Source organism: Mobula birostris, chromosome 13 (assembly GCF_030028105.1).
Source record: "Mobula birostris isolate sMobBir1 chromosome 13, sMobBir1.hap1, whole genome shotgun sequence".
In the NCBI taxonomy this organism is placed as follows: domain Eukaryota; kingdom Metazoa; phylum Chordata; class Chondrichthyes; order Myliobatiformes; family Myliobatidae; genus Mobula; species Mobula birostris.
Window position 1 is genome coordinate 88,031,667 of NC_092382.1, and position 26,787 is coordinate 88,058,453.

Consider the following 26,787-nt stretch of genomic DNA (forward strand, 5'->3'; position numbering starts at 1 on the left):
TTTGCAGACCCTCCAAGCGGTTTGGCAGGTGGAGCGATAGTCGGGAATGTGATTGGGGTCACCGCTGGAGTGCTGCTAGCATGTGGATTAATCTTCTGACGCATCGGGACAAAGGCAAACAGGTAAATACATGTCAGTCAAACGTTTCCTGTATGTTGACAATACTGTCCAGTACCTGACATCCCAGTGTAACCAGAGATTGCTACATTTCACACGTCGTTCTGTGTGTCCTTCCAGCTTTATCCTCACTCGCCTTTTGTCTGTCAGTCAGTCAGTGTTCATTGCCATTGCTGGTGTTATCTACAAGTTCTGCCCCTGAGAATTAGACAGGGATCTGATGAATTCTGTGAAGGGGTCAGGCTGGGCTGGCAGCGACTTTCACTGCTCTGTTACGAATGATTTAGTTTTCCACTTTCCACTTCATGTGCAGTTTTTATCAGGCCCCTGCAAGGGATTCAGTGTCAAATCCGTGCCATTGGACACATGCCATCTCTCAAAGTGAACTCATTACTCTAAAATATATTACTTTCATATAGGTGTCATGTGTCAACTGGCACGGCATCACCATGGTGGACCACTGCAGTCTGTGTGGTAAATTTCTCCTTGGAAAGACCCGGGTGTCTACAAATCACCACGTGGCACAGTGGGTGGAGCTCCCAGTGACGTGGATTTGAACCTGACCTCAAGTGCTGTCTGCCTGTTGAGTTTTCTCTCTGTTTTACCGCGTGAGATTACCCACACATCCCATCAAGTTGCAGGCTGGTTTTTTATCACTATTAGCCATTCATTAGGTGGAGTCATTGTGGATGTGGGGATGAATGAGAATACCAAGAATTAGAGGCAGGAGTCGTTTAATCGGCCCCTCTAACGTGACCCACCATTCAATGCCATCAGTCCTCAGCTACCATTCTGACCGAATTCCACTTTGCCTTTAATCTTCTATGCAGCTCCCTGCATCAACAGCCTGTCCTCCACCTCACATCAAGACCGGGAAATCCAGAGATCCTCCACCCTCTGCCAGAAGTGTTAAATGACTGCTGCTCCTGCCCACCCCCACCCGCACATCCGGTAATACTGACCCCTCAATCACACCACACCTGTCCTGTGCTGTGCCCTCGGGGACAGCCATGCTTCAGTAAGGTTACCCTCATTCCTCTATTGAGCTACTTGCACGCAGATTAGAAATTAGAGCAATGTAGCACAGGAACTGGCCAAACCAATTATGTTAGTAATCAAACCCAACAAAATGAATCCATTCTGCCTGCACAATATAGGCTTCCACTTTCCTGCTCATTCATGTCCCTGTCCAAGAGCCCCGTGAACAGCACCATGGTCAGTCCCCCCACCATCACCCCAGGCAGCACATCGTAGGCATCCACCACTTTTTGTGTCATGAAATGTCCCCACATCTCATTTAAATGTATTCCCTCTCACTTTCAGTGCATGCTCTCTAGTCTTAGATATTTCAATGCAAGGCAAAAAAAATAGTGCTTCCCTACCTAAGCCTCTCATGATCTGTCACTCCACATATTGGAGCAATGCACCTCCTTTCGACTGCCTCCAGTTCCAGTCTCTCCTTAAACAAATGAACCAATCCATGCCCGTCAGTCCCGGTGTGGCTTTGCCCGCATACCTATTGTGTATCCATACCTCCCTCTTCCTAAACTCCAACCTGCTGCCAATGACTATGATTAGTACCAATGGGTGCATAGTGATTGGCACAGTGGTGGGTTCGAATGGCCTATTTCTGCCCACTTTGACATCCTTCGGCAAAGGCCATTCCACGCTCCGTCATGGTCTGGCTACCCAACCCCGAATGTATTCTGCCCACCCCCCCCCTCTCTCCCCCCACCGCCACCCCTTCACACACACACACAGAGGTCCTCACCCCGAGAGCTCATTCACTGCTCCCCAGGGATCAGCCACCATGCCCAAGAATGTTTCCTGCCCATCCCTCACCATCTCTCCCTCTCTCTCCCCCCACCGCCACCCCTTCACACATACACACAGAGGTCCTCACCCCGAGAGCTCATTCACTGCTCCCCAGGGATCAGCCACCATGCCCAAGAATGTTTCCTGCCCATCCCTCACCATCTCTCCCTCTCTCCCCCCACCGCCACCCCTTCACACATACACACAGAGGTCCTCACCCCGAGAGCTCATTCACCGCTCCCCAGGGATCAGCCACCATGCCCAAGAATGTTTCCTGCCCATCCCTCACCATCTCTCCCTCTCTCCCCCCATCGCCACCCCTTCACACACACACACACAGAGGTCCTCACCCCGAGAGCTCATTCACCGCTCCCCAGGGATCAGCCACCATGCCCAAGAATGTTTCCTGCCCATCCCTCACCATCTCTCCCTCTCTCTCCCCCCACCGCCACCCCTTCACACATACACACAGAGGTCCTCACCCCGAGAGCTCATTCACCGCTCTCCAGGGATCAGCCACCATGCCCAAGAATGTTTCCTGCCCATCCCCACCGTCTCTCCCTCTCTCTCCCCCCACCGCCACCCCTTCACACACACACACAGAGGTCCTCACCCCGAGAGCTCATTCACCGCTCCCCAGGGATCAGCCACCATGCCCAAGAATGTTTCCTGCCCATCCCTCACCATCTCTCCCTCTCTCCCCCCACCGCCACCCCTTCACACACACACACAGAGGTCCTCACCCCGAGAGCTCATTCACCGCTCCCCAGGGATCAGCCACCATGCCCAAGAATGTTTCCTGCCCATCCCTCACCATCTCTCCCTCTCTCTCCCCCCACCGCCACCCCTTCACACATACACACAGAGGTCCTCACCCCGAGAGCTCATTCACCGCTCTCCAGGGATCAGCCACCATGCCCAAGAATGTTTCCTGCCCATCCCTCACCATATCTCCCCCTCTCTCCCCCCATCGCCACCCCTTCACACATACACACAGAGGTCCTCACCCCGAGAGCTCATTCACCGCTCTCCAGGGATCAGCCACCATGCCCAAGAATGTTTCCTGCCCATCCCCACCATCTCTCCCTCTCTCCCCCCACCGCCACCCCTTCACACATACACACAGAGGTCCTCACCCCGAGAGCTCATTCACCGCTCCCCAGGGATCAGCCACCATGCCCAAGAATGTTTCCTGCCCATCCCTCACCATCTCTCCCTCTCTCTCCCCCCACCGCCACCCCTTCACACATACACACAGAGGTCCTCACCCCGAGAGCTCATTCACCGCTCTCCAGGGATCAGCCACCATGCCCAAGAATGTTTCCTGCCCATCCCTCACCATATCTCCCTCTCTCTCCCCCCACCGCCACCCCTTCACACACACACACAGAGGTCCTCAGCCCGAGAGCTCATTCACTGCTCTCCAGGGATCAGCCACCATGCCCAAGAATGTTTCCTGCCCATCCCTCACCATCTCTCCCTCTCTCTCCCCCCACCGCCACCCCTTCACACACACACACAGAGGTCCTCACCCCGAGAGCTCATTCACCGCTCCCCAGGGATCAGCCACCATGCCCAAGAATGTTTCCTGCCCATCCCTCACCATCTCTCCCCCTCTCTCCCCCCACCGCCACCCCTTCACACACACACACAGAGGTCCTCACCCCGAGAGCTCATTCACCGCTCTCCAGGGATCAGCCACCATGCCCAAGAATGTTTCCTGCCCATCCCTCACCATCTCTCCCCCTCTCTCCCCCCACCGCCACCCCTTCACACATACACACAGAGGTCCTCACCCCGAGAGCTCATTCACCGCTCCCCAGGGATCAGCCACCATGCCCAAGAATGTTTCCTGCCCATCCCTCACCATCTCTCCCCCTCTCTCCCCCCACCGCCACCCCTTCACACACACACACAGAGGTCCTCACCCCGAGAGCTCATTCACCGCTCCCCAGGGATCAGCCACCATGCCCAAGAATGTTTCCTGCCCATCCCTCACCATCTCTCCCTCTCTCTCCCCCCACCGCCACCCCTTCACACACACACACAGAGGTCCTCACCCCGAGAGCTCATTCACCGCTCCCCAGGGATCAGCCACCATGCCCAAGAATGTTTCCTGCCCATCCCTCACCATCTCTCCCTCTCTCCCCCCACCGCCACCCCTTCACACACACACACAGAGGTCCTCACCCCGAGAGCTCATTCACTGCTCCCCAGGGATCAGCCACCATGCCCAAGAATGTTTCCTGCCCATCCCTCACCATCTCTCCCTCTCTCTCCCCCCACCGCCACCCCTTCACACACACACACACAGAGGTCCTCACCCCGAGAGCTCATTCACTGCTCCCCAGGGATCAGCCACCATGCCCAAGAATGTTTCCTGCCCATCCCTCACCATATCTCCCCCTCTCTCCCCCCACCGCCACCCCTTCACACATACACACAGAGGTCCTCACCCCGAGAGCTCATTCACCGCTCCCCAGGGATCAGCCACCATGCCCAAGAATGTTTCCTGCCCATCCCTCACCATCTCTCCCTCTCTCTCCCCCCACCGCCACCCCTTCACACACACACACAGAGGTCCTCACCCCGAGAGCTCATTCACTGCTCCCCAGGGATCAGCCACCATGCCCAAGAATGTTTCCTGCCCATCCCTCACCATATCTCCCCCTCTCTCCCCCCACCGCCACCCCTTCACACATACACACAGAGGTCCTCACCCCGAGAGCTCATTCACCGCTCCCCAGGGATCAGCCACCATGCCCAAGAATGTTTCCTGCCCATCCCTCACCATCTCTCCCTCTCTCTCCCCCCACCGCCACCCCTTCACACATACACACAGAGGTCCTCACCCCGAGAGCTCATTCACTGCTCCCCAGGGATCAACCACCATGCCCAAGAATGTTTCCTGCCCATCCCTCACCATCTCTCCCTCTCTCTCCCCCCACCGCCACCCCTTCACACACACACACAGAGGTCCTCACCCCGAGAGCTCATTCACCGCTCCCCAGGGATCAGCCACCATGCCCAAGAATGTTTCCTGCCCATCCCTCACCATCTCTCCCCCTCTCTCCCCCCACCGCCACCCCTTCACACATACACACAGAGGTCCTCACCCCGAGAGCTCATTCACCGCTCTCCAGGGATCAGCCACCATGCCCAAGAATGTTTCCTGCCCATCCCTCACCATATCTCCCCCTCTCTCCCCCCACCGCCACCCCTTCACACATACACACAGAGGTCCTCACCCCGAGAGCTCATTCACTGCTCCCCAGGGATCAGCCACCATGCCCAAGAATGTTTCCTGCCCATCCCTCACCATCTCTCCCTCTCTCTCCCCCCACCGCCACCCCTTCACACATACACACAGAGGTCCTCACCCCGAGAGCTCATTCACCGCTCTCCAGGGATCAGCCACCATGCCCAAGAATGTTTCCTGCCCATCCCTCACCATCTCTCCCTCTCTCTCTCCCCCATCGCCACCCCTTCACACATACACACAGAGGTCCTCACCCCGAGAGCTCATTCACCGCTCTCCAGGGATCAGCCACCATGCCCAAGAATGTTTCCTGCCCATCCCTCACCATCTCTCCCCCTCTCTCCCCCCACCGCCACCCCTTCACACATACACACAGAGGTCCTCACCCCGAGAGCTCATTCACCGCTCCCCAGGGATCAGCCACCATGCCCAAGAATGTTTCCTGCCCATCCCTCACCATCTCTCCCTCTCTCTCCCCCCACCGCCACCCCTTCACACATACACACAGAGGTCCTCACCCCGAGAGCTCATTCACTGCTCCCCAGGGATCAACCACCATGCCCAAGAATGTTTCCTGCCCATCCCTCACCATATCTCCCCCTCTCTCCCCCCACCGCCACCCCTTCACACATACACACAGAGGTCCTCACCCCGAGAGCTCATTCACCGCTCCCCAGGGATCAGCCACCATGCCCAAGAATGTTTCCTGCCCATCCCTCACCATCTCTCCCCCTCTCTCCCCCCACCGCCACCCCTTCACACATACACACAGAGGTCCTCACCCCGAGAGCTCATTCACCGCTCTCCAGGGATCAGCCACCATGCCCAAGAATGTTTCCTGCCCATCCCTCACCATCTCTCCCCCTCTCTCCCCCCACCGCCACCCCTTCACACATACACACAGAGGTCCTCACCCCGAGAGCTCATTCACTGCTCCCCAGGGATCAACCACCATGCCCAAGAATGTTTCCTGCCCATCCCTCACCATATCTCCCCCTCTCTCCCCCCACCGCCACCCCTTCACACATACACACAGAGGTCCTCACCCCGAGAGCTCATTCACCGCTCCCCAGGGATCAGCCACCATGCCCAAGGATGTTTCCTGCCCATCCCTCACCATCTCTCCCTCTCTCTCCCCCCACCGCCACCCCTTCACACACACACACAGAGGTCCTCACCCCGAGAGCTCATTCACCGCTCTCCAGGGATCAGCCACCATGCCCAAGAATGTTTCCTGCCCATCCCTCACCATCTCTCCCTCTCTCTCCCCCCACCGCCACCCCTTCACACATACACACAGAGGTCCTCACCCCGAGAGCTCATTCACCGCTCCCCAGGGATCAGCCACCATGCCCAAGAATGTTTCCTGCCCATCCCTCACCATCTCTCCCCCTCTCTCCCCCCACCGCCACCCCTTCACACATACACACAGAGGTCCTCACCCCGAGAGCTCATTCACCGCTCTCCAGGGATCAGCCACCATGCCCAAGAATGTTTCCTGCCCATCCCTCACCATCTCTCCCCCTCTCTCCCCCCATCGCCACCCCTTCACACATACACACAGAGGTCCTCACCCCGAGAGCTCATTCACCGCTCTCCAGGGATCAGCCACCATGCCCAAGAATGTTTCCTGCCCATCCCTCACCATCTCTCCCTCTCTCTCCCCCCACCGCCACCCCTTCACACATACACACAGAGGTCCTCACCCCGAGAGCTCATTCACCGCTCTCCAGGGATCAGCCACCATGCCCAAGAATGTTTCCTGCCCATCCCTCACCATCTCTCCCTCTCTCTCCCCCCACCGCCACCCCTTCACACATACACACAGAGGTCCTCACCCCGAGAGCTCATTCACCGCTCCCCAGGGATCAGCCACCATGCCCAAGAATGTTTCCTGCCCATCCCTCACCATCTCTCCCCCTCTCTCCCCCCACCGCCACCCCTTCACACATACACACAGAGGTCCTCACCCCGAGAGCTCATTCACCGCTCCCCAGGGATCAGCCACCATGCCCAAGAATGTTTCCTGCCCATCCCTCACCATCTCTCCCTCTCTCTCCCCCCACCGCCACCCCTTCACACATACACACAGAGGTCCTCACCCCGAGAGCTCATTCACCGCTCTCCAGGGATCAGCCACCATGCCCAAGGCATGGGCACCTCCGCTTGCAGCCATCTCAGTCACTGTAACTACTCATCTGAAGGAGCTCATCAACCAGCGGGGCATTTGACAAAGATCGACCCGCAGTGCTGTGGGAGCGGGGTTCTGAATATTAAACTATAATTGCTGCCATTCCCAGTACTTAATAACGAGTCAGTATTTGCCAACACCTCATGAACAATAAATACCTGGCGCGATTAGTTGGAGCCCCAGGGAGTTCTGCCACAACTGTACTCCGGTTACCCATGGCAACCCATGTCAAGGCATCTGAGCCTCCTGTTATTTCGGTTACATTACTACAAAGTGAAAACTCTTGTTGGAGACGGTTAAAGTGCCCTCTCAGGTAGCCCACTCTTGCTTTTGGTGACTTCATTGTGGTCCTTCCCCACCCACCCCCCGGCCGAATGTTTTAATGCAAAGTTATCTAAACAAGTGCACGGAGTTAAGGTACCAGAGTAGAATTAGGCCATTTGGCCCATCGAGTCAGCTCTGGCTAATCCATGTTTCCTCTATGCCCCAATCTCTCGACTTCTCCCTCTATCCCTTAATCAAGAACATATCAACCTCTGCCTTAAATATATATATAAAGACTCGACCTCCACAGGTGCCTGTGGCGACAAATACAACAGATGCTTCACTCTCTGGTTAAAGAATTTCCTCCTCATCTCCATTCTAAATGGACATACCCCTGTTCTGAGGCTCTGTCCTCAGGCCTGGGACTTTCCCACCACAGTAAACATTCTTTCCACATCCACTTGATCAAAACCTTTCACCATTCGATAGCTTTCAATTAAATCACCTGTCTTTCCTCTTAATTCTAGTGATACAAGCCTAGAACCATCGAATGCTGTGCACATGAATAGCCGTTCATCGTGATGATGTTTCAAGATGCTAGGTTACAGATGCACCTGCAGACAGGCACAGGCAGCATTTGATGTCGAAGTGAACCCAGTCAAGAGTCCTGACACTTCAGAGTTTGTAGATGCTAGACGCTAGGATAACAGATAGTTTGCAGGAGGGACTCAGATGGGTGGAGCAGAGCAGCATATGTTGGGGGAAGGGATTGTCTACAGTTCTTCAATGTCCCCCACCTGCTTTACAAATGCAACTCGACCTATTGAGTTCGTCTGTCAGACTGTCATTTTCCATTTGGTTCGATGATGATTTGACAATCGGACTGCCACATCCTGCAAGCATAAATTGGGTGTGGGGGAAGGAATGGAATTAATGGCCGGGTTCAATACTGTGCAGCATTCTTCTGTTTTTGTGAGTATCAGTGTGTGTGTATCTGTAGGTAAATGTGTGTTGGTGTGGGTGGGTATGTGTGAGCCTCAGTAAGTGTGTTTGTGATTGAGTGTGCATGAGTATCTGTATGTGTTAGAATGTCAGTGTATGTGAATGTGTGCAATTGTGTGAGAGAGACTGTCAGCCTCTGTGTGTACTTGTGTATGACTGAGAGTGTGTGAGACACGGAGTCTGTGTGCAATTGTATGTATGTGTGGGGTGGGTGTATTGGAGGTGGCTGTGTGTGTGTGTGTGTGTGTGTGTGTGTATTCTAGGCTTCTCAGCTCTACACAGGCTACTCACTTTTACTCCAGCATTACACTTGCCAAAGGGGAAATATCCCTGTGGGCAGATAGGAGACACAACATTGGCTTCTGGCAGAGAATGGGTTACACAGAAGTTAGTGTAAGGATGTGGCTGTGGGAAATCCCCTTCAGTGGATGAATTGGATGGCCTCGTTTATGTCTTTCTGAGACAAGCGTTTGACATTGGTTTATTATTGCCACAAGTACCTAGATATAGTAATCATGAGCACTGTTCCTTTTCACTATCCGCAATAGATCGTGATGCTAGATTTTAAGAGACAGACCACAATGTTACAATTGCAGTGAATCTGCAGGTAGACGAATAAAGCGTGGATAACGCAAACTGTGAAAAATTCGTAGGCATCTTAGATTTATATATTAACTTTGTTTTAGATATCCAAACATTCAAATCAAGGAAAAAGCCTGAGAGCATTTTTTTAAAATATTTCATTAAAATAAGTAACACATTGTGTAAGTGACCGCTTGGCTGGAGGTCTGCACAGCGCCACCAGTGGTTGGAGGCTGGAGTGACAATGGAGAGGGAAATCACAAACACAACAAAGTCTGCAGATGCTAGAAAACCAAAGCAACACACACACAATGCTTACGGAACTCAGATAGTCAGGCAGATTCTATCGAAAACAGTAAGCAGTCAACATTTCCGGTCCATTTCAGGACTGAGAAGAAAGGGGGTAAATATCTGAATAAAACCAGGACGGGTAAGCAAAGGGCTGGCAGGAAGGCGATAGGTGGGCCAGGTAAGTGGGGAAGCTGAAATGCTGGAGAAGAAAGAAAATAATCAAATAGGAGAGGAAGTGTACAATAGGAGAAAGGGACGGAGGAGTGGACCCAGGGAGAGGTGATAAGCAGCTGAGAGGAAATGAAAGGTCAGAGCGGAAGAGAGAAAGTTGGGGTGAGGGGCAAAATTGTTCGCCGGAAGGAGAAATCAATATTCATGCCATCAGTTTGGCGAAGGGGGGCGATGGATACTCAGATGGAATATAGGTGCTGATCCTGGACCCTGAGCGTGGCCTCATCTTGGCACAAGAGAAGACAGTCGGAATGGTGATGAGAATTGAAATTAAAACCTTTGAACACCGGGAAATCCCGATTGTAGCGGATGATTCAAAGGTTCATTTATTATAGAAACGTGTCATTTACAACTCTTTTGTTTTCTTCTCCAAATAGCCACAAAACGAAGAATGCAATTGAAGGTTTTTCAAAAGGAAACATCAGACTCCCCTCCATCTACTAAAAAGAACAGCAACCCGATCATCAACCTCCAAAACCCACCTCTGCTCGAACGAAACAGGTGAAGAACATCGAACCCACCATCACCCCCCCCCCAAAAAACCTTGTCCGGCACAAATGTGGTGCAGTTGGCATCAGCAATGTAGAGGAGGCTGCATGGGGAGCACGGGACATAATAGATGACCCCAAAAGTGTTGCCTGGTCTGCAAGGACTTTTTGGATAATAGGGAGGATTTGGCTGTTGGGCTCTTTCACTGTGACACCACCGAACTCAACAACAACTGCATCCAAACACTCTGGGTGAACTTTAATGACTAATAAACTTAATTACTCTCTACCATCAGCTGTCTGAATGGTTCATTGACTGTAAAGGGAAGGGGCATTTATGGTCCATAATTTCAGGGTGTGGGTTTACCAGGAAACAAAGACTACAGGGACTACAACCTTCCTATTGGGTAATATGTCTCCCCTCTCACTGTGAAATGGGGGCAACACTTTCCCCTATTAGGGAAAGCGAGAGCCTGCTGTGTGTAGAATTGTCGGGTGAATGAGTAGTTTTTGGGCTACTGCAAGTATGTGTCTTTATTGAATCTTTGCTGCACGCTTGCGTGCTCGGTGGAGGGTGCTGATGCATTTTTTTGCTGTTGGGGTGGGGGTGTCATTGCTCTGATGTTGCTTGTGTGCTGGGGGTATCTGGGGGATTTGGGGTTCTCATTCTTTGGGGCACTTCTCTGTTTACGTGGATGTCTGCGAAGAGAAGTAATTTCAGGACGCATATTGTACACATCTCTCTGACATTAAATGCATCTACTGAATTTACAGTTTGTGGACCCTGCTGGCAAGTCTCATCGAGACAAACTTCTCGCTGCCCATGTCACCAACAACATGGCACAGCCGGGCACATAACAGTCAGAAAACACTGGATTCAGTGATGTAACCTCTGATTAATTTTATTGCCCCAAGGAAATCATAAGAAGCATCCATTAAGGTGATTTTATATACGAGCGCTCTCCCACACGTGACATCACACTGGCGCCCCCACTCACCTGTCGTCACACAAGGATTCCTGTCACCAGGATCTGCCATCACCTGCGCGGTGCCTTACATCACACCACGCTGCTCAGCTTGAGCTTCGTCCTTTTAACGACTGAGCAACCGTCACATGCCCCCTCCCCGCCCCCCACCCACACTGTCAACAGAGTATTTACGGGCTGCTCTATTCTCATTGATAGGAAGAGATGTCAATTCCTGGTTACACCCAATAGCAAACCTCAATGTCCTGCTTATTTTATTTATTTCCATTACCCTCGGAGAGTGGTGGGAGCGGTTTGTGAAGCGTTGGTGTTGGGGGTCGTTGGACCGGCCAGGGGTCTTATCGAATGATAGAATGGGATGGAGGGGCTGAGTGGCCTGCTTCTGTTCCTATAGTCTGTGTGTTTAATGAGAAGGAATAACCATAGCCTTGCTGGGTCTGCAGGATATCCCAGTGGGTGTTGTAGGGACCCGTGTTTGGAGCCCAGTTGTTCCCAAACTGTGTCAACAAGTTGTCTGAGGAACAAATTCAAGATTTCCAAGTTTGGTATTGACACAAAATGTATACTTATATAATGTAAATTATGTAAAACTTATATTTATAGATTGTTACTGACAGAGAATTGAGTAATTTATGTTCCGTGTGTTATCTTGCCTGTAATGCTGCTACAAGTCAGTGTTTCTCTGTACCTGCACCTTCCTGTACTTGTGCACTTGTCAATAAATTCAACAGCAACTGAGAACAGCAATGAGATTTGATTAGTGATGATCATCTTGGCAGCTCGGTAGGTTGAATGTAAAGAGACAGTACACTGTTAAATGTAAAACCCTGAACAGTGCTGATGAGCAGACGGATCTTGGAGTCCAAGTTCATTGCTCCCCGAGCATGGCTACACAGATTGATAGGGCGGTTAGGAAGGAAAATGGAATTGCTTGAATTTATTGTTTGAGGCAGAACATTAACAGAGTGTAACAAAACATTATGTTTACAGAGAAAGCGCAGTGCAGGTAGACATATGGCGCAAAGTCACATCGAGTTACGTTGTGAGGTCAAGTGTCCATTGTACTGGGGACAATTCAATTTGCTTACAAAAGCTCAATGGAAGCTGTCCTTCAGACTGGTTTCATGTTTTCTGTTTCTTGTTTTAATCTTCGACCCGATGGGAGGGTGAGAGGTGAAAATGTCCAGGGTGTCGGGATTCTCCATCATGTTGCTTTACTGAAGCAGTGGGAGGTACAGACAAGTCCACAGAGGGGAGGCTTGTCTCTGTGATGTGCTCAGCTGTGCCCACAGTTCTCTGCAGTTCCTTGCAACCTTGGGCAGAGCAGTAGCCATACGAAGGCGTGAAGTATCTGGATGTGACACTTTCTTTGGTACGGTGATGAAGTTTGGTGCGGTGCAAAGTGCATATGCCAAACTTCTTACTGATGGTTCCAGCTATGTCCTTTTTAGGATCATTTGTATAAGAGCTTGTACCATGAATTCAGTGCATTGCAGGAGAAACATTTGTGATTATCCTTGACTCAGTCTCCCACCTGGCTCATTCTGCGCCGTCTTGTTCAACCTCCGTCCACCTCAGTGATATGTATAAGCAATCCTTTCACTGACTATTGTATCCATTGTGAAGAATTGTCTTGCACCTTTTGGCTCATCGAGTTTCCGAGGTATTGTTTTGTTTTTGTTAGTTTGAACTACCGGAGGTTTAATTGAATATAACACGAAGCAGGTTAAAATCGGCCATTACAATTTAATTTCTCCGTTATAAAATGGCTGAAGTGTTCATCTTTGCCATAATGAAACTCACAGCTTATTATGTTGATTTTTTTTTTCAATTTTCATTTATTTTGAGTGAGCCACTTCCTCCATGCCAGGGTAACAACAGCCCGCCAGAGCTGCAAGGAGTGTAACACATTTTTGTCATTCTGTGGTTACTGCCTCTCAGGGTAGAGACACTGGCCTGAGGAGCAAATACAAAAGAGAGATAGTTGGAGGAAAGGATGCTGTGAGCATTGACCGTCTGTCTAGGTACCATATCCAATGTGGAATTTGGTGACCATAGTTTTTCATACAGACCTATCCCTCGTTTTTTGGATGACTTCCATTTCCTCGATGTGCAGCCACCAGGCTAGGCTTTTGATGTACAGAAGCTGAGGTTTTTCTCTCGGTTTGCTCCCCTCAATCTTTCCAGAGAGTATGAGTTTTTCTAGATCATCTTTCCGCATGATGTGTCCTAGGAATCTGTGTTGTTCTTCTCCTCTTACTGTTGGTATGGTTGGGCTGCTTGGGCTCATCTGAGAACTTCTTCATTCGATGTGTGCGTGGTCCATGATATTTTTAACATTCTACTGTAGAACCATAATTCAGCTGCTTCTAGTCTCTTTTCCATTGCTGGGGAAATGGTCCAGCATTCACTTCCATAAGTCAGGAAATAATAAATGAAGCACTGCAGTATTCTGTTTTTAGTGTACATGCTCATCTTCTGTCTGTTAATATAGGCTTCATTTTCTGGAAAGCTTATTTTGCTATTGCTATTCTGTATTTGATGCCTGTGTCGCACCTGCCATCACTTGATATTTGGCTGCCAAGGTACCTGAATTTGTTGACTTGTTTGATGTTTGTATTTCTGATCTTGATCACACATGGTGGAATGTTTGTCTTTCTGGAGATGACCATGCTTTCTGTCTTCTTGGTGTTGATTGAGAGGCCTTTGCAATTACTTTCTGCTGCCACGATAGTGAGTAGATCTTGTAGTTTTGTTTTTGAGTCAGCTATTAGTACAATGTCATCAGCATATCTGATGTTATTGTGGGCACGTGGCCAAGTTGTTAAGGCATTGGACTAGCAACCTGAAGGTCGTGAGTTCGAGCCCCAGCCGAGGCAACGTGTTGCGTCTTTGAGCAAGGCACTTAATCACACATTGCTCTGCGACAACATTGGTGCCAAACTGTATGGGTCCTAATGCCCTTCTCTTGGACAACATTGGTATCTTGGAGAGGGGAGACTTGCAGCATGGGCAACCTTGCCCAGGCCTGCACCCTGGAGAGTGAAGCCTTTCCAGGCGCAGATCCATGGTCTCGCAAGGTTAACGGGTGCCTAGTATCTGATGTTATTTATATAATGGCCTCCAATTGTGAGTCCTTTGTCTTTGATACTTCTCAAGACATTTTCGCCAGGATCTGCCGTCACCTGCGCGGTGCCTTACGTCACATAACACTACTCAGCTCGAGCTTGGTCTTTTTAACGGCTGAGCAACGTGCTCCTTCCCTGCCCCTCACTGTCAACAGAGTATTTACTGGCTGCGTTATTCCCATTGATGCGTGGAGATGTCAGTTACCGGTTACACCCAATAGCAGAGGCAGAGCAGCCGTGAGGCCGTGACCCCCGCTGAGCCCGTCTCCCATTCCTGTGCCGAACATCCTGGCAAAGTGGAACAAACCACAGCGTAAATGTCCGCTTTCTGATTTATTTCCATTTCCCTCCGAGGGAAGTTGGGGCATTTGTGAAGCGTTTCCTGCGGCCGAAGTCTGATGTGTCGCTGAGAGGTAGGAGGAGACCGCTCGGCCCGTCGGTTTGATGCTGGTTCCCCGGGGAGGGAGAGGGGGATTTTATTGAAAGGATGAAGACGGTGAGAGAGGGGGCGGACAGGATGTTTGTCCCGGTGGGGACAGGAGGGGCTCATCTGTGGAAATGTCTGAGCCCACGGTGGTGGCGAGCAGAGGGATTCACCATATTGGGGGGCAAACACCGGCAGACTGTTGCCCTGCAAGCGGGGCCAATGGTCCGGGGAAAGTGGGAATAGGAGAGGTGTTGGGGGCCCGGGTCTTATTGAATGACAGGACAGGCTAGAATGACCAGTGGACTGCTCCTGTTCATGTGTGTTCCCAAACTGTGATAACATTTTGGCTGAGGGACCAAATTCAGCACTTCCAAGTCTATTATTGACACAAGTTTGTATTCATGTGTATTGATAATGACAGAGAATTGTACAATCTGTGTTCCGTTTGTTATCTGAATGTACTAACCTGTGATGCTGCTGCAAGTCAGTGTTTCTCTGTCCCTGTACATTCCCGTATTATGCATTTGGCAATAAATTCAACAAGACCTGTGATAACAGTGAGATTGGATTAGTGTTGATCATCTTGGCGCCTCAGTAGGTCAAATATAAAGAGACAGTACATTGTAAAATGTAGGACCCTGAACAATGTCGATTAGCAGAGGCATCTTGGAGTCCAAGTTCATAGTTTCCTGAGCAGGGCTCCACAGATTGATAGGGTGTTTAAGAAGTCAAACGGCATGCTTGTCTTTATTAGTTCAGGCATTGCGTACAAAAATCAGGAGTTATGTTGAGCTTTATCAGACCCCAGTTTGGCCACATCTGGAGTATTCCACAGAGTTCTGGTCCGCCCATTCTCGGAAGGATTCTGATGGCTTTGGAGAGGGTGTGAAGAGGTTTACCAAGATTTTGTCTAGATTCGAGGGCATGAGCTACAACAAGAGTTTGGAGAAACTTGGGCTGTTTTCTCTGAAGTGGTAAAGGCTGGGATGTGACTTTTGGAGGTTTATAAGATTATGATAGGCAAAGGTCAGGGAGACCGGGTTGAAATTTTAAAGGAGGTGTGACGGGCAAGTGTATTTTACACAGAGTGGTGGGTCTTTGGAATGCGCTGACTGGGTCCTTTTCAGAGATGTTTCGACGGGCACATGAATGTGTGGAAAGTAGATGCCTATAGACATCGAGTAGGCTGAACGGATTCATTTAGTTTGACAGTTGATCACTAATTTAATTCATTCGGAATGCATTGTGGCCTTTTCCTGTGCTGTTCTATGTTCTGTGTCGAACAGGTTTCGGGTTTACGGAGGCAAAAAGAGTGAGTGGAAACAACAGGTCAGCTGGAGTCCAATGTGGGAAATGTGAAATCACCCACTTCTGTAGGAGAAACTGAAGTTTCCCCCATGTTCCCCTTAAACTTTTCACCATCCAACCTTAACCCATGAATTTTGGTCCATCCAACCTCAGTTTAAAAAGCCTGCTTGCACTTACCCTGTCTATACCCCGCATAATTTTAAGATTCTCCATTAAATCTCCTCCCAGAAATCTACGTTCCAAGGAATAAAGTCCGAACTTATTCAATATGTTCCTCTAACTCTGGTTGTCTACTCCTGGCAACACCCTTGTGAATTTCTCCGAATCCTTTCATGAAGGAGATCTGAACGAAACCTGTACACGCACAGTTTTGGTGTGAATTGTGTGTCCGACCGGGATGGGAATGAAACCTGTGACTCTGTGGCCCGGGGTTGGGAGATGGCGAAGATGAGATCAGAAATTTAACAATGTAGCTGCTGTACATATGAAATCCTGCGGAAAATGGGTCGGACAGCACGTGAGGGGCGAGGATCAGAGTCACCAGTTCAGGTGGGAGATCCTCCACCGGTCTCGTGATCCCATCGTGCACTCCCAATTTACCGGAAATCTGCAGCAGCTGCGGGACACTGATCCACGGATATGTGTATTTTCATCTTTCCTCCGTCCAGACAAGATGGTGAGATCCAGTTATGTCATGACCTTTCACTGTGAGTGGGCATTTTCCTTCCATTGACTCCATTCCCCTCGAAGTGCTGTCAATGTTTCCTGATATGTGTATTTTCATCTTTCCTCCGTCCAGACAAGACGGTGAGATCCAGTGATGTCATGTCCCTTCACTGTGTGTGGGCACTTTCCTTTAATTGACTCCATTCTCCTCGAAGTGCTGTCAATGTTTCCTGATATATGACCGTATTTCTGGGAGAATTTATCTGTTCCATTTACCTGTGCTTTTGAAAAAAATAATGTACTCTGCAGTTAAGCCTACCTCAAGAAGTTCCAAATCAGCAACTAAGTCTGTCTAGTATTTTCACACAATTAAAATGGGGAATCGGTTTACTATGTTTATATCTGCACAGTTTTTCTCCATTATTACGTATTACATTGTACTGCTGCCGTAAAGACAAGAAATTTCATGACATTTGGCGGTTCCATTGATCTCTACACTAGCTTGATACAATGCCCGAGGGACACGTTGTCAGGCCCTGGGGATTTATCCATCCTAATTCATCTCAAGACAGCAAGCTTCTGTAGTGTAATCTGCATACAATCTATGACCTGACTAGCTTTCCACATTTCTATAGTCTCTATCTGTCTCCCAAAGATATATGGGCACAGAGATGTCATTGAAGATCTCCCCCATCTCTTCCGGCTCCATGACCAGATGAGCACGCTGATCATTGCGAGGTATTTTTGACAGTTATTGGGGCAGTAAGGAAACCACAGGATGTCTCAATAAATTATCCTGCCATCAAACTGTCTGTTATTCGTGGAAATGTGCTCATTACAGTTGTTTACAAAGTTCACAAGAGAGATTCCGGAATGAAATGCTGTGTGAGGAGTATTTGGTGTTTCCGGGCCTGTTCTCAATGGAGGGGTGGTAACACTGGGAACAGGAACCTCAGTGAAATCCTGAAGTCTGAATAGAGTGGATGGGGAGAAGAGGTTTTCAACAGCAGGGGAGTCTAGGATCTGAGGTCACAATCTCAATCCATTCAATTGTATGTGGGAACCTTCCCTTCCATCATTCTGTCTGGAAGTAGAATCTGAATTGCGCCTGTATCAATGCCTGGGGTTTATCGTAGTTGTAAGTTATTTGCTGACACAAACACGTGATGGACTTTTAACCACTTAATTGAACAAAGAAGGATATTTCATGGTTATCATCTCAAATGCATTGAGTGCTGTTCTTTGTAGGTATCCCATAGTTGATATTAGCAGCATCCAACAATGTGTTTTAATTTTGGACCAGCTTCTTCACTGATGAAAACTCTGAGGAGATGGACTAAAAACAGATTTACTGGATGCACCTCGAGAGTGAGTTAAAACAGGGACTGGAATTTTAGCTTCCCATTGCAAAATGACTGTAACAAAACTCAGAGGATGTGAGGTTGAGTTCCTTATTTCCTATTTCCAGTTTGTTCAGCTGAGCCACTTCCTCCATCACCAGGGTAACAGCCCAGCAGAGCTGCAAGGAGTGTTGAACATTTTTATCGCTCCCTGGTCACTACCCTTCAGCGGAGAGACAGTGGCCTCGGGAGGTGGTGAAGCCAGGATGCTCTGGGCATTTACTGTATAGAATATGAAGCCTGTGTAGGAATGAAGAGATGACTAATGAATGTAGGGGTTGCATTTCTGCAAATCTGTTCAGAATGTCGCAAACATCTCGCAATCAGTCAACATTTCTGCATCATTAGAAAAAGATGTGTATTGAGATTCCAGTGCTTTATTTGAAATTTTATATTAACAGCATTTTGTTCCTCTTGCACCACATGAAATGCTGTGGCCAATTGAGCTGCTCCAGATCTCCAGATAATGAACAAATGTGCTCAATTTACCTGCTAGAGACAAGTTAAAATGTATCCCCACCCGCCGGTGACCCGTCACCAACCCAGTCAAAGCATGATCATGCTCCAGTTCTGTTGTGGGATGTAGGGGAGTGTTAGTTTTAGAACTGGGATTAGCCGAGACACTACAGCATACTACCGACAAGGAAAAGTCCTGGCAGTGCTGATGCTTGGGCTATATTCCTGCGATGGGGACTCAATAATGTGGAACAGCAGTGTTTGGGCTTCAGCGCAGGTTTATGCTTCTAGAGATGGGCTCGATGTTCCTCCTTCAGCAATAAACCAGAGGTCTCCGGGCAGGTGGCTGGAAATTGGTTGTTGGGAAATTATTGACTACCCCACCTAGTGTGTGACATGGTGACGATGTACTGGAGGGGCCAAGTGGCCTGCTCCTGACCCTGTTGTCTGTGTGTTTAAAGATAAGGCATAGCCAGACCCTTCTTGTGTCTGCAGGATGTCCCAGTCGGTGTTGTAGGGACCGGTGCTTGGAGCCCAGTTATTCGCAATCTGTGTCCACAATTTAGGATGTGTTGCCGAGGCTTTATAAGGCACTGGTGAGGCCTTATCTTGAGTATTGTGGACGGTTTTTGGCTGGTTATTCAAGAAAAAACGCCCTGGTGATGGAGAGCGTTCAGAGAAGGATCGCAAGGATGATTCCGGAAATGAAAGATTAATTATATGAAGAAAGTTTGATGGTTCTGGGTCTTTTCTCACTGGAATATAGAAGGATGAGGGGGGGATCTCATTGAAGCCTTCCGAATGTTGACAGTCCTTGACAGAGTGGATCTTTCCCATGGTGGGGGAGTCTCGGATAAAAGGGCACGGGCTCAGGATAGAGAGACGTCCGTTTAAGAGATGCAGAGAAACTTCTTCAGCCAGAGGGTGGTGAATTTGTGGAATTTGTTACCACAGGCTGCTGTGGAGGCCAGGTCGTTGGGTGTATTTAAGGCAGAGATTGAACACGGCCTCAAAGGTTACAGAAAGCTGAGGAACGGGGCTGAAGAGGGGAAATAAAGATCAGCCATGATTAAATGGGGAGTGGATCAATGGGCCAAATGGCCTAATTCTGCTCCTATGTATTATAGTCTTATGGAATCTGCTTGTTATTGTCATGTACCAAAGTTCAGTGAAAATCCTGTCTTGCAGATCATCCATATGGATCAATACATTACAACTGTACATTGAGGTGATACAAGGTAAAAACAGTAACAGTGTAATAAACCATTGTGGTCACAGAGAGAGAAAGAGCAGTGCAGGTAGACAGATGACACAACGTCTCATCGAGTTACATTGTGAGATCAGGGGTCTATCTTATCACACTAGGGAACATTCAATTTGCCAATAACAGCAGAAAGGAAACCGTCCTTGAGCCTGGTGGTTTGTGTTTTCAGGCTTTTGCACGTTCTCCCTGATGGGGAATGGGTGAGAAGTGAGGATGTTCCAGGTTCTGGGGATCTTTGAGTATACGGCCTGCTTTTCTGATGCAGTGGGAAGTGTAGGCAGAGTCCATGGAGGGGAGTCTTCTTTCTATGATGTGCTCGGCTCTGTCCTCAGTCCTCTGCTCTTCCTTGCAGTCGTGGGCAGAACAGCCACCGTACGAACTATCTGGATGAGATACTCTCCACCGTGCTTTGATAAAAATTGGCGAGGGGAAAGGGTATATTCCAAATTTCCTGTTGTTTGTTCTATATTTGTCATTTTAGAACCTTTTATACATAGTATGTACTGTTAATTCAGTATCTGTGTATTGCTGGAGGACCATCAGTGATTGTCCTTGATCCCTTTTCCCACCCGGCTCCATCTGCTCATTCCCTGCCCATCTTGTTCAACCTCTGCCGGCCTTTATCCCAGCAATGATTATATATCAACAATCGTTCGTCGTTGTGAAGTATTTCGCCTCAGTGAGCTATTTCTGAAATCGGCGTTTGTTACCTGGAACTACTGGAGAATTTATTGAATACAGCGCAAGGTAGGGAAAAGACAGCCATTAACATTTTAGTTTCAACTTTACAAAATGGCAAATTGTTAATCTTTGTCATAAGGAAACTCACAGCATTTAAATTTAAGTCAGTTATTTCCTGTTTAGGTCATTTTTGGAGAGCCAATCTCTCTGTTGCCAGGAACAGCCCAAGGGATCTGCAGGGAGTGGTGCACATTTTTTCGCTCTCTGCTCATTGTCCATCAGGGACAGTTGGTGGCCTAGCGAGCACAGATATAACAGATTGATAGTGGGGTGGAGATGATGTTGTGAGTATTGACTCTATCGACTGGAATGAAGACAAAACTGATGAATGTGGGCATTACATTTGTGCAACTTTGTTCCGGCCGTCACAAACATCTTGTAATCAGTCAATAGTTATGCATCATTTAAAGTAAAAAGAGAAAATACTGGAAACATTCAGCAGATCGGGCAGCAACTTGGTCAGTCCCAGTTCTAATTTTGGGTCTTCCACAGTTTCTCTTTCCACCCATCCAATCCGATCTATCGAGCTTCCAGCACTTTAATTTGAATTTTAAATTAAAAGCATTTTATTCCTGTTAGACTGCAGGAAATGTAACGGACAATCGTGCTGGGCAAGATCTCAATTAACAATAAGATAATGATAAAATGTGTTCAGTTTAGACGCTGAAGACAATGAAACGTATCCCTGCCTACTGGTGACCCACACCTAGGTTTTCCAGCCTGATCCCTGGTCCAGTCAGAGGATCATTAGGTTCCCATTCTGTCATAGGTTGATGTAGGTGTGTTAGTTTTTGAACTCTGAATGGCCAAGGCACTGCAGCATGTTATCGGCAACAAGGAGTCCTGGGGAAATTGCTGCTTGAGCTATTAGTCTGGGATATAGACACCAGGCATTTGGAACTATCAGTATTTAAGACTTGGCCCAGGTCAGTACTTCTGCAGATGGATCTCGGTGTTCCTCTTTCCACAATGAATCGGAAGTCTGGGACAGGTGAACATTGGTTTTGGGGAAATCCCTGATTACACCACTCACTGTGATATGTGGGGACGATGTGCGAGGACTCCAGGGTCAGGAAGTGATAGGTTCAGCAGTGTGACCCTGTTAGGCTGGGTCCTGGGACATCACAGATATTGACCCAAGTAAAATGGATTTGGGCATCAAGCTTATGAGATGTCGAGCGAGTATTTCTGGTCTGGCATCAGATGTTTGTTTCTGGAGTTCCTTTGGAAGCAACAACTGCCAGTCTGAGGAGAGAGTGAGTTCTTATTCCATCCCTCATTGGGAGAGGTGGTCGTTAAATGTTTGCAGAAGTAGCATTGGACCCAGGGTGTCTTAAAGCTGTAAGAAGCCTGGATACAGTGGACATGCAGCTGACTCTATTAGACAGAGAGTCTGATCTGAGAGCAGTCTCAGAATAAAGAAGCTTCCCTTTAAAACTGAGATGAGAAAAATTCTACAGCCAAAGAGTGGCTAAGCTGTGGAAATTGTTGCCGCAGCACTTGGCTGTATATATGGTAGAGATTAATACAGTGGCATGCAGAAGTTTGGGCTACCCTGTTCAAAATTTCTGTTACTGTGAATAGCTAAGCGAGTAAAAAATGACCTGATTTCCAAAAGGCATAAAAGTTAAAGATGACACATTTCATTAATATTTTAAGCAAAATTACATTTTTATTTCCATCTTTTACAGTTTCAAAATAACAAAAAAGGAAAAGGGCCCGAAGCAAAAGTTTGGGCACCCTGCATTGTCAGTACTTAGTAACAACCCCTTTGGCAAGTATCACAGCTTGTAAATGCTTTCTGTAGCCAGCTAAGAGTCTTTCATTTCTTGTTTGGGGGGATTTTTGCCCATTCTTCCTTGTAAAAGGCTTCTAGTTCTGTGAGACTCTTGGGCTGTCTTGCATCGCTGCTCTTTTGAGGACGATCCACAGATTTTTGATGATGCTTAGGTCGGAGACTGTGAGGGCCATGACAAAACCTACAGCTTGCGCCTCTTGAGGTAGTCCATTGTGGATTTTGAGATGTGCTTAGGATCATTATCCTGTTGTAGAAGCCATCTTTTCATCTTCACCTTTTTTTTTTATATATAAACGGACGTGTCATGTTTGCTTCCAGAATTTACAGGTATTAATTGAATTCATTCTTCCCTCTACCAGTGAAATGTTCCTCCTGCCACTGGCTGCAACACAAGCCCAAAACATGATCGATCCATCCCTGTGCTTAACAGTTGGAGAGGGGTTCTTGTCATGAAATTCTGCTCTTTGTTTTCTCCAAACATACCTTTGCTCATTGCAGCCAGAAAGCTCTATTTCAACTTCATCAGTACACAGGACTTGTTTCCAAAATGCAGCAGGCTTATTTAGATGTTCCTTTGCAAACTTCTGACGCTAAATTTTGTGGTGAGGACGCAGGAAAGGTTTTCTTCTGATGACTCTTCCATGACTGTCATATTTGTGCAGGTGTCGCTGCACAGTAGAACAGTGCACCACCACTCCAGAGTCTGCTAAATCTTCCTGAAGGTCTTTTGCAGTCAAACGGGGGTTTTGATCTGCCTTTCTAACAATTCTACGAGCAGTTCTCTCAGAAAGTTTTCTTGGTCTTTCAGACCTCAACTTGACCTCCACTGTTCCTGTTAACTGCCATTTCTTAATTACATTACAAACTGCGGAAACGGCTACCTGAAAACGCTTTGCTATCTTCTCATAGCCTTCTCCTGCTTTGTGGGCATCATTTATTTTAATTTTCAGACTGCCAGTCAGCTGCTTAGAGGAGCCCATGGTGCTGATTGTAGGGACAAGGTTCGAGGAGTCAGGGTATTTATAAAGCTTTGAAATTTGCATCACCTGGCCTTTTCTAACGATGACTGTGGACAAGCCATTGCCCTAACAAGCTAAATAAGGTCTGAGATCTTGGTAAAAGTTATCTGAGAGCTCAAATCTCTTGGGGTGCCCAAACTTTTGCATGGTGCTCCTTTCCTTTTTTCACTCTAAGATAGTACAAAACAAAAATAATACACTAATCTTGCTTTACATGTTGAAAAGAATGTTTCATCTTTATCTTTATGACTTTGGGAGATCAGTTCATCTTCTACTCACTTAACTATTCACAGTAACAGAAATTTTAACCGGGGGTGCCCAAACCTTTGCATGCCACTGTATATTCATGATTACTAAGTAGCTTCAGGGTTACAGGAGGAAGGCAGGAATATGGTGTTGGAATAAAAAAACAGCCATGGTTGAGTGGTGGAGCAGACTCGATGGATCAAATCACCTAATTCTGTTCCCGAGTCTCATGTCTTACCATGACTGAATGATGGCTCCTTCTTATCCCATATCGTTTTGTGACGTGTGAGGGACAATTAGTGATTTGTTCACTGAGATTATAATATTTGTCTTCAATGTTTAAATTTCAGTGAGTGTTGTTTTTAGAAACATTAAACCAAAATGTCCTCCTTTGTATTCTAAACGTGCTTCATTATCTCTCTGGTTAAAGTTGGACCTACGGTGAGAGATTGATTGGAAGAAAAGCCCACAGCTGGAAGCACACCACAACTAAAGACAAGGGAACAGCTGGAGGTGAGAGTACAGATCCTGACACATCACCACTAATCATATACCTCCAGGTAGAGTAGGTCCCTTCAACAACCACACTCTGTCTCCACTGGGCAAGCCAGTCCTGAATCCAAATGTCCAATTCACCATTGATCCCATGCATCTTAATCTTCTGGATAAGCCTCCCATTTGGGACCCTGTGAAATGCCTTTCCTGAAATGTTGAAATGACAATCACAGCTCCACCTTCATCAATCATCCTCGTCAAGTAATCAATAAAATTAATCAAGGTAGCAATGCACTAGTTGCCCCACAGAAGGCCTTGCTGGCATTCCGTAATTAAGCTATGGTTTTCCAAATACTCATAAATCCTAGCTGTCAGAATTCTCCTCAGTAGCTTCTGTGCCGCTGACGTGAGACTCACCGGTCTATAGTTTCCAGGATTATCCCGGCTTTCCTTCTTGAACAGTGGAGTAACATGAGCTTCTCATCAGTATTCCAGGACCTCGCCTGTGGCTATGGAGGACACAAATATATTAGTCAAGGCCCCAGCAATCCTTTTACTTACCCCTCAATTACCCGTGGTATATCTGATCAGGCACTAGGGATTTATCCAATTTATTGCCATTTAAACTACTCAGCACTACCTCCTCCTATACTGCAAAATGCCTGAGCATATTAACACTCTTGGCAAATGTCCACATCCTCCATGGCCTTCTCTTTGATAAATATTGATGTAAAGTACTCGTATGGACCTCGCCCGCATCCTTTGCACCCAAGCAGATTCTCTCCCACTCCCATCCTCCCACTTTATCCTCGTATGGTCCCACTCTCTCCCTTGATATCATTCCTCCTCTCATCTACCAGCTTACTAATTCCACCTTTCCACTTCCTCATTCAAATCATTTATAACAATCACAAATAGCAGATCGCTCCAGAACACTACTGGTGAGCACCCTCCAGGGAGAAAACACTCTAAGCGTTATTATCCTGTGCCTTCTATTGGGCAAAAGCAAATTCTGAATCCAGCAGCCGTCATTCCCAGAAGGCCATGCCTACTGACTTGCTGAAGGAGGAAACCATGGTGAACCTTATCAAATATCTTACTGAATATCACCATAAACACCAGATCAACCTCTCTATTTGTATCATCTGCTTTGTCACATCACAGAATTCAACCCGGCTCGTGAAGAATGACCTGCTCCTCACAAAGCCATGCTGACTCTCCCTAAGCAGGGTATGCTTCTCCAAATTGCTGTAAATCTCTTCCAATAGTTTCCAACACTGGGCTATAATCTCCACTCTTTCTTGAACAAAGGAATATTTTCCACGCTCCTATACTCTGACACTCACTCTGTGGCCATTGATAACGCAAAGTTCATCGCCAAGATAGCTGTAATCTCTTCCCTCACTTCGCGCAGTTGCCTGGGGTATATACCGACCACACAAGAGAACTTATCCGCCCTAATGTTTTTTCAAAATTTCCCAACACATTCCCTCTCTTAACCACGACATGTTAGAGCACATCAGCCCATTTAATGTCCTCACAAACATCAAGATCTCTCTCAGTGGAGAATACTGAAGTAAAGTCTTCATTAAGGACCTGCCCTACCTCCCCGATTCCAGGGAGGGAGAGGGGGGATTTTATTGAAAGGATGAAGACGGTGTGAGAGGGGTCGGACAGGATATTTGTCCCAGAGGGGACAGGAGGGTCTCATCTGTGGAAATGTCTGAGCCCACGGTGGTGGCGAGCAGAGGGATTCACCACATTGGGGGGCAAACACCAGCAGACTGTTGACCTGCAAGCGGGGCCAATGGTCCAGGCAAAGTGACAATTATTTGGGATTTGTTGAGATTGTACCTGGAATATGGTGTAAAATCCCTCTCCCCACACTAACATGGGTTATACAGACCAAAGAACAAACTGCCGGAGGAACTCAGTGGGTCGGGCAGCATCTGTGGAGGGAAATGGACCGTCAACATTTCGGGCCGAGACCCTCCCTCTGGACTGAGAGTGGACGGGAAATAGTCATAGAAAAGAGGTGAGGGGTGGGGATGGGGCAAGAGCTGGGGTGTGAGAGGTGGATCCAGGTGAGGGGGAAGTGGGAAGGTGGAAATAGTGACAGGGATGGGAGGTGAATGGTTGGGGCAACACAGGGGTGCAGAAGATGGAAATTAATTCCATAGAGGATTTAGAAAGAGGTTGAGTATTTGTTATAGAGAGTGAAATGAAGATTCACCAGACTGATCCCTGGAGTGGTGGGTCCATCATATGAAGAAAGATCAAATGCGATAACCCTTTCATTTAGAGAATCGAGGACTGAGAGGTGAACACATTGAAATGCACAACATCATTACCGGTTGAACCAGGGATCCCAGTCTCTGAAAAAGGGGGTGGACTGTCCGGGACTGAGATGAGGGGAAATGTCTCTACTCCGAGGGTGGTGAATGTCTGTAAATCCTAAGCACAGAGGGCGTTGAAGACTCAGTGATCGTCCTCACATAAAACAGAGGCCGGCAGATGTGTGGAGACTGGAGGGATCGAGGAAATGAGGATCGGGCAGAAATGTGGCTGAGATGGGAGAGCAGCCACCATCCTGTTGATGGTTAGAGGGGCTGA

The 26,787-nt window shown here is 48.3% G+C and overlaps 1 protein-coding gene and 1 long non-coding RNA gene across 4 annotated transcripts in view; one reads left to right on the forward strand and one right to left on the reverse strand.

Moving 5' to 3' along the window:
* Window positions 1–12,202, forward strand: part of LOC140207115 (cell adhesion molecule CEACAM1) — a 30,986-nt gene extending 18,784 nt beyond the window's left edge. Inside the window, exons 3-4 of one of the 2 annotated variants that reach the window (XM_072275448.1) lie at window positions 8–122; window positions 10,130–12,202. In XM_072275448.1, the coding sequence (XP_072131549.1) occupies window positions 8–99 (92 nt within the window). In that variant the 3' untranslated portion in view covers window positions 100–122; window positions 10,130–12,202. Of the gene's footprint in view, window positions 1–7; window positions 128–10,129 lie in introns of those variants that run through there. The other variant, XM_072275449.1, reaches the window with a different exon arrangement.
* Window positions 1–24,713, reverse strand: part of LOC140207119 (uncharacterized) — a 61,445-nt gene extending 36,732 nt beyond the window's left edge. Inside the window, exons 1-3 of one of the 2 annotated variants that reach the window (XR_011888499.1) lie at window positions 24,592–24,713; window positions 15,248–15,327; window positions 12,123–14,642 (exon numbers count right to left, since the gene is read on the reverse strand). This is a non-coding gene — a long non-coding RNA (uncharacterized lncRNA). Of the gene's footprint in view, window positions 1–12,122; window positions 14,643–15,247; window positions 15,328–24,591 lie in introns of those variants that run through there. The other variant, XR_011888500.1, reaches the window with a different exon arrangement.
* Window positions 24,714–26,787: the final 2,074 nt, after the last annotated feature.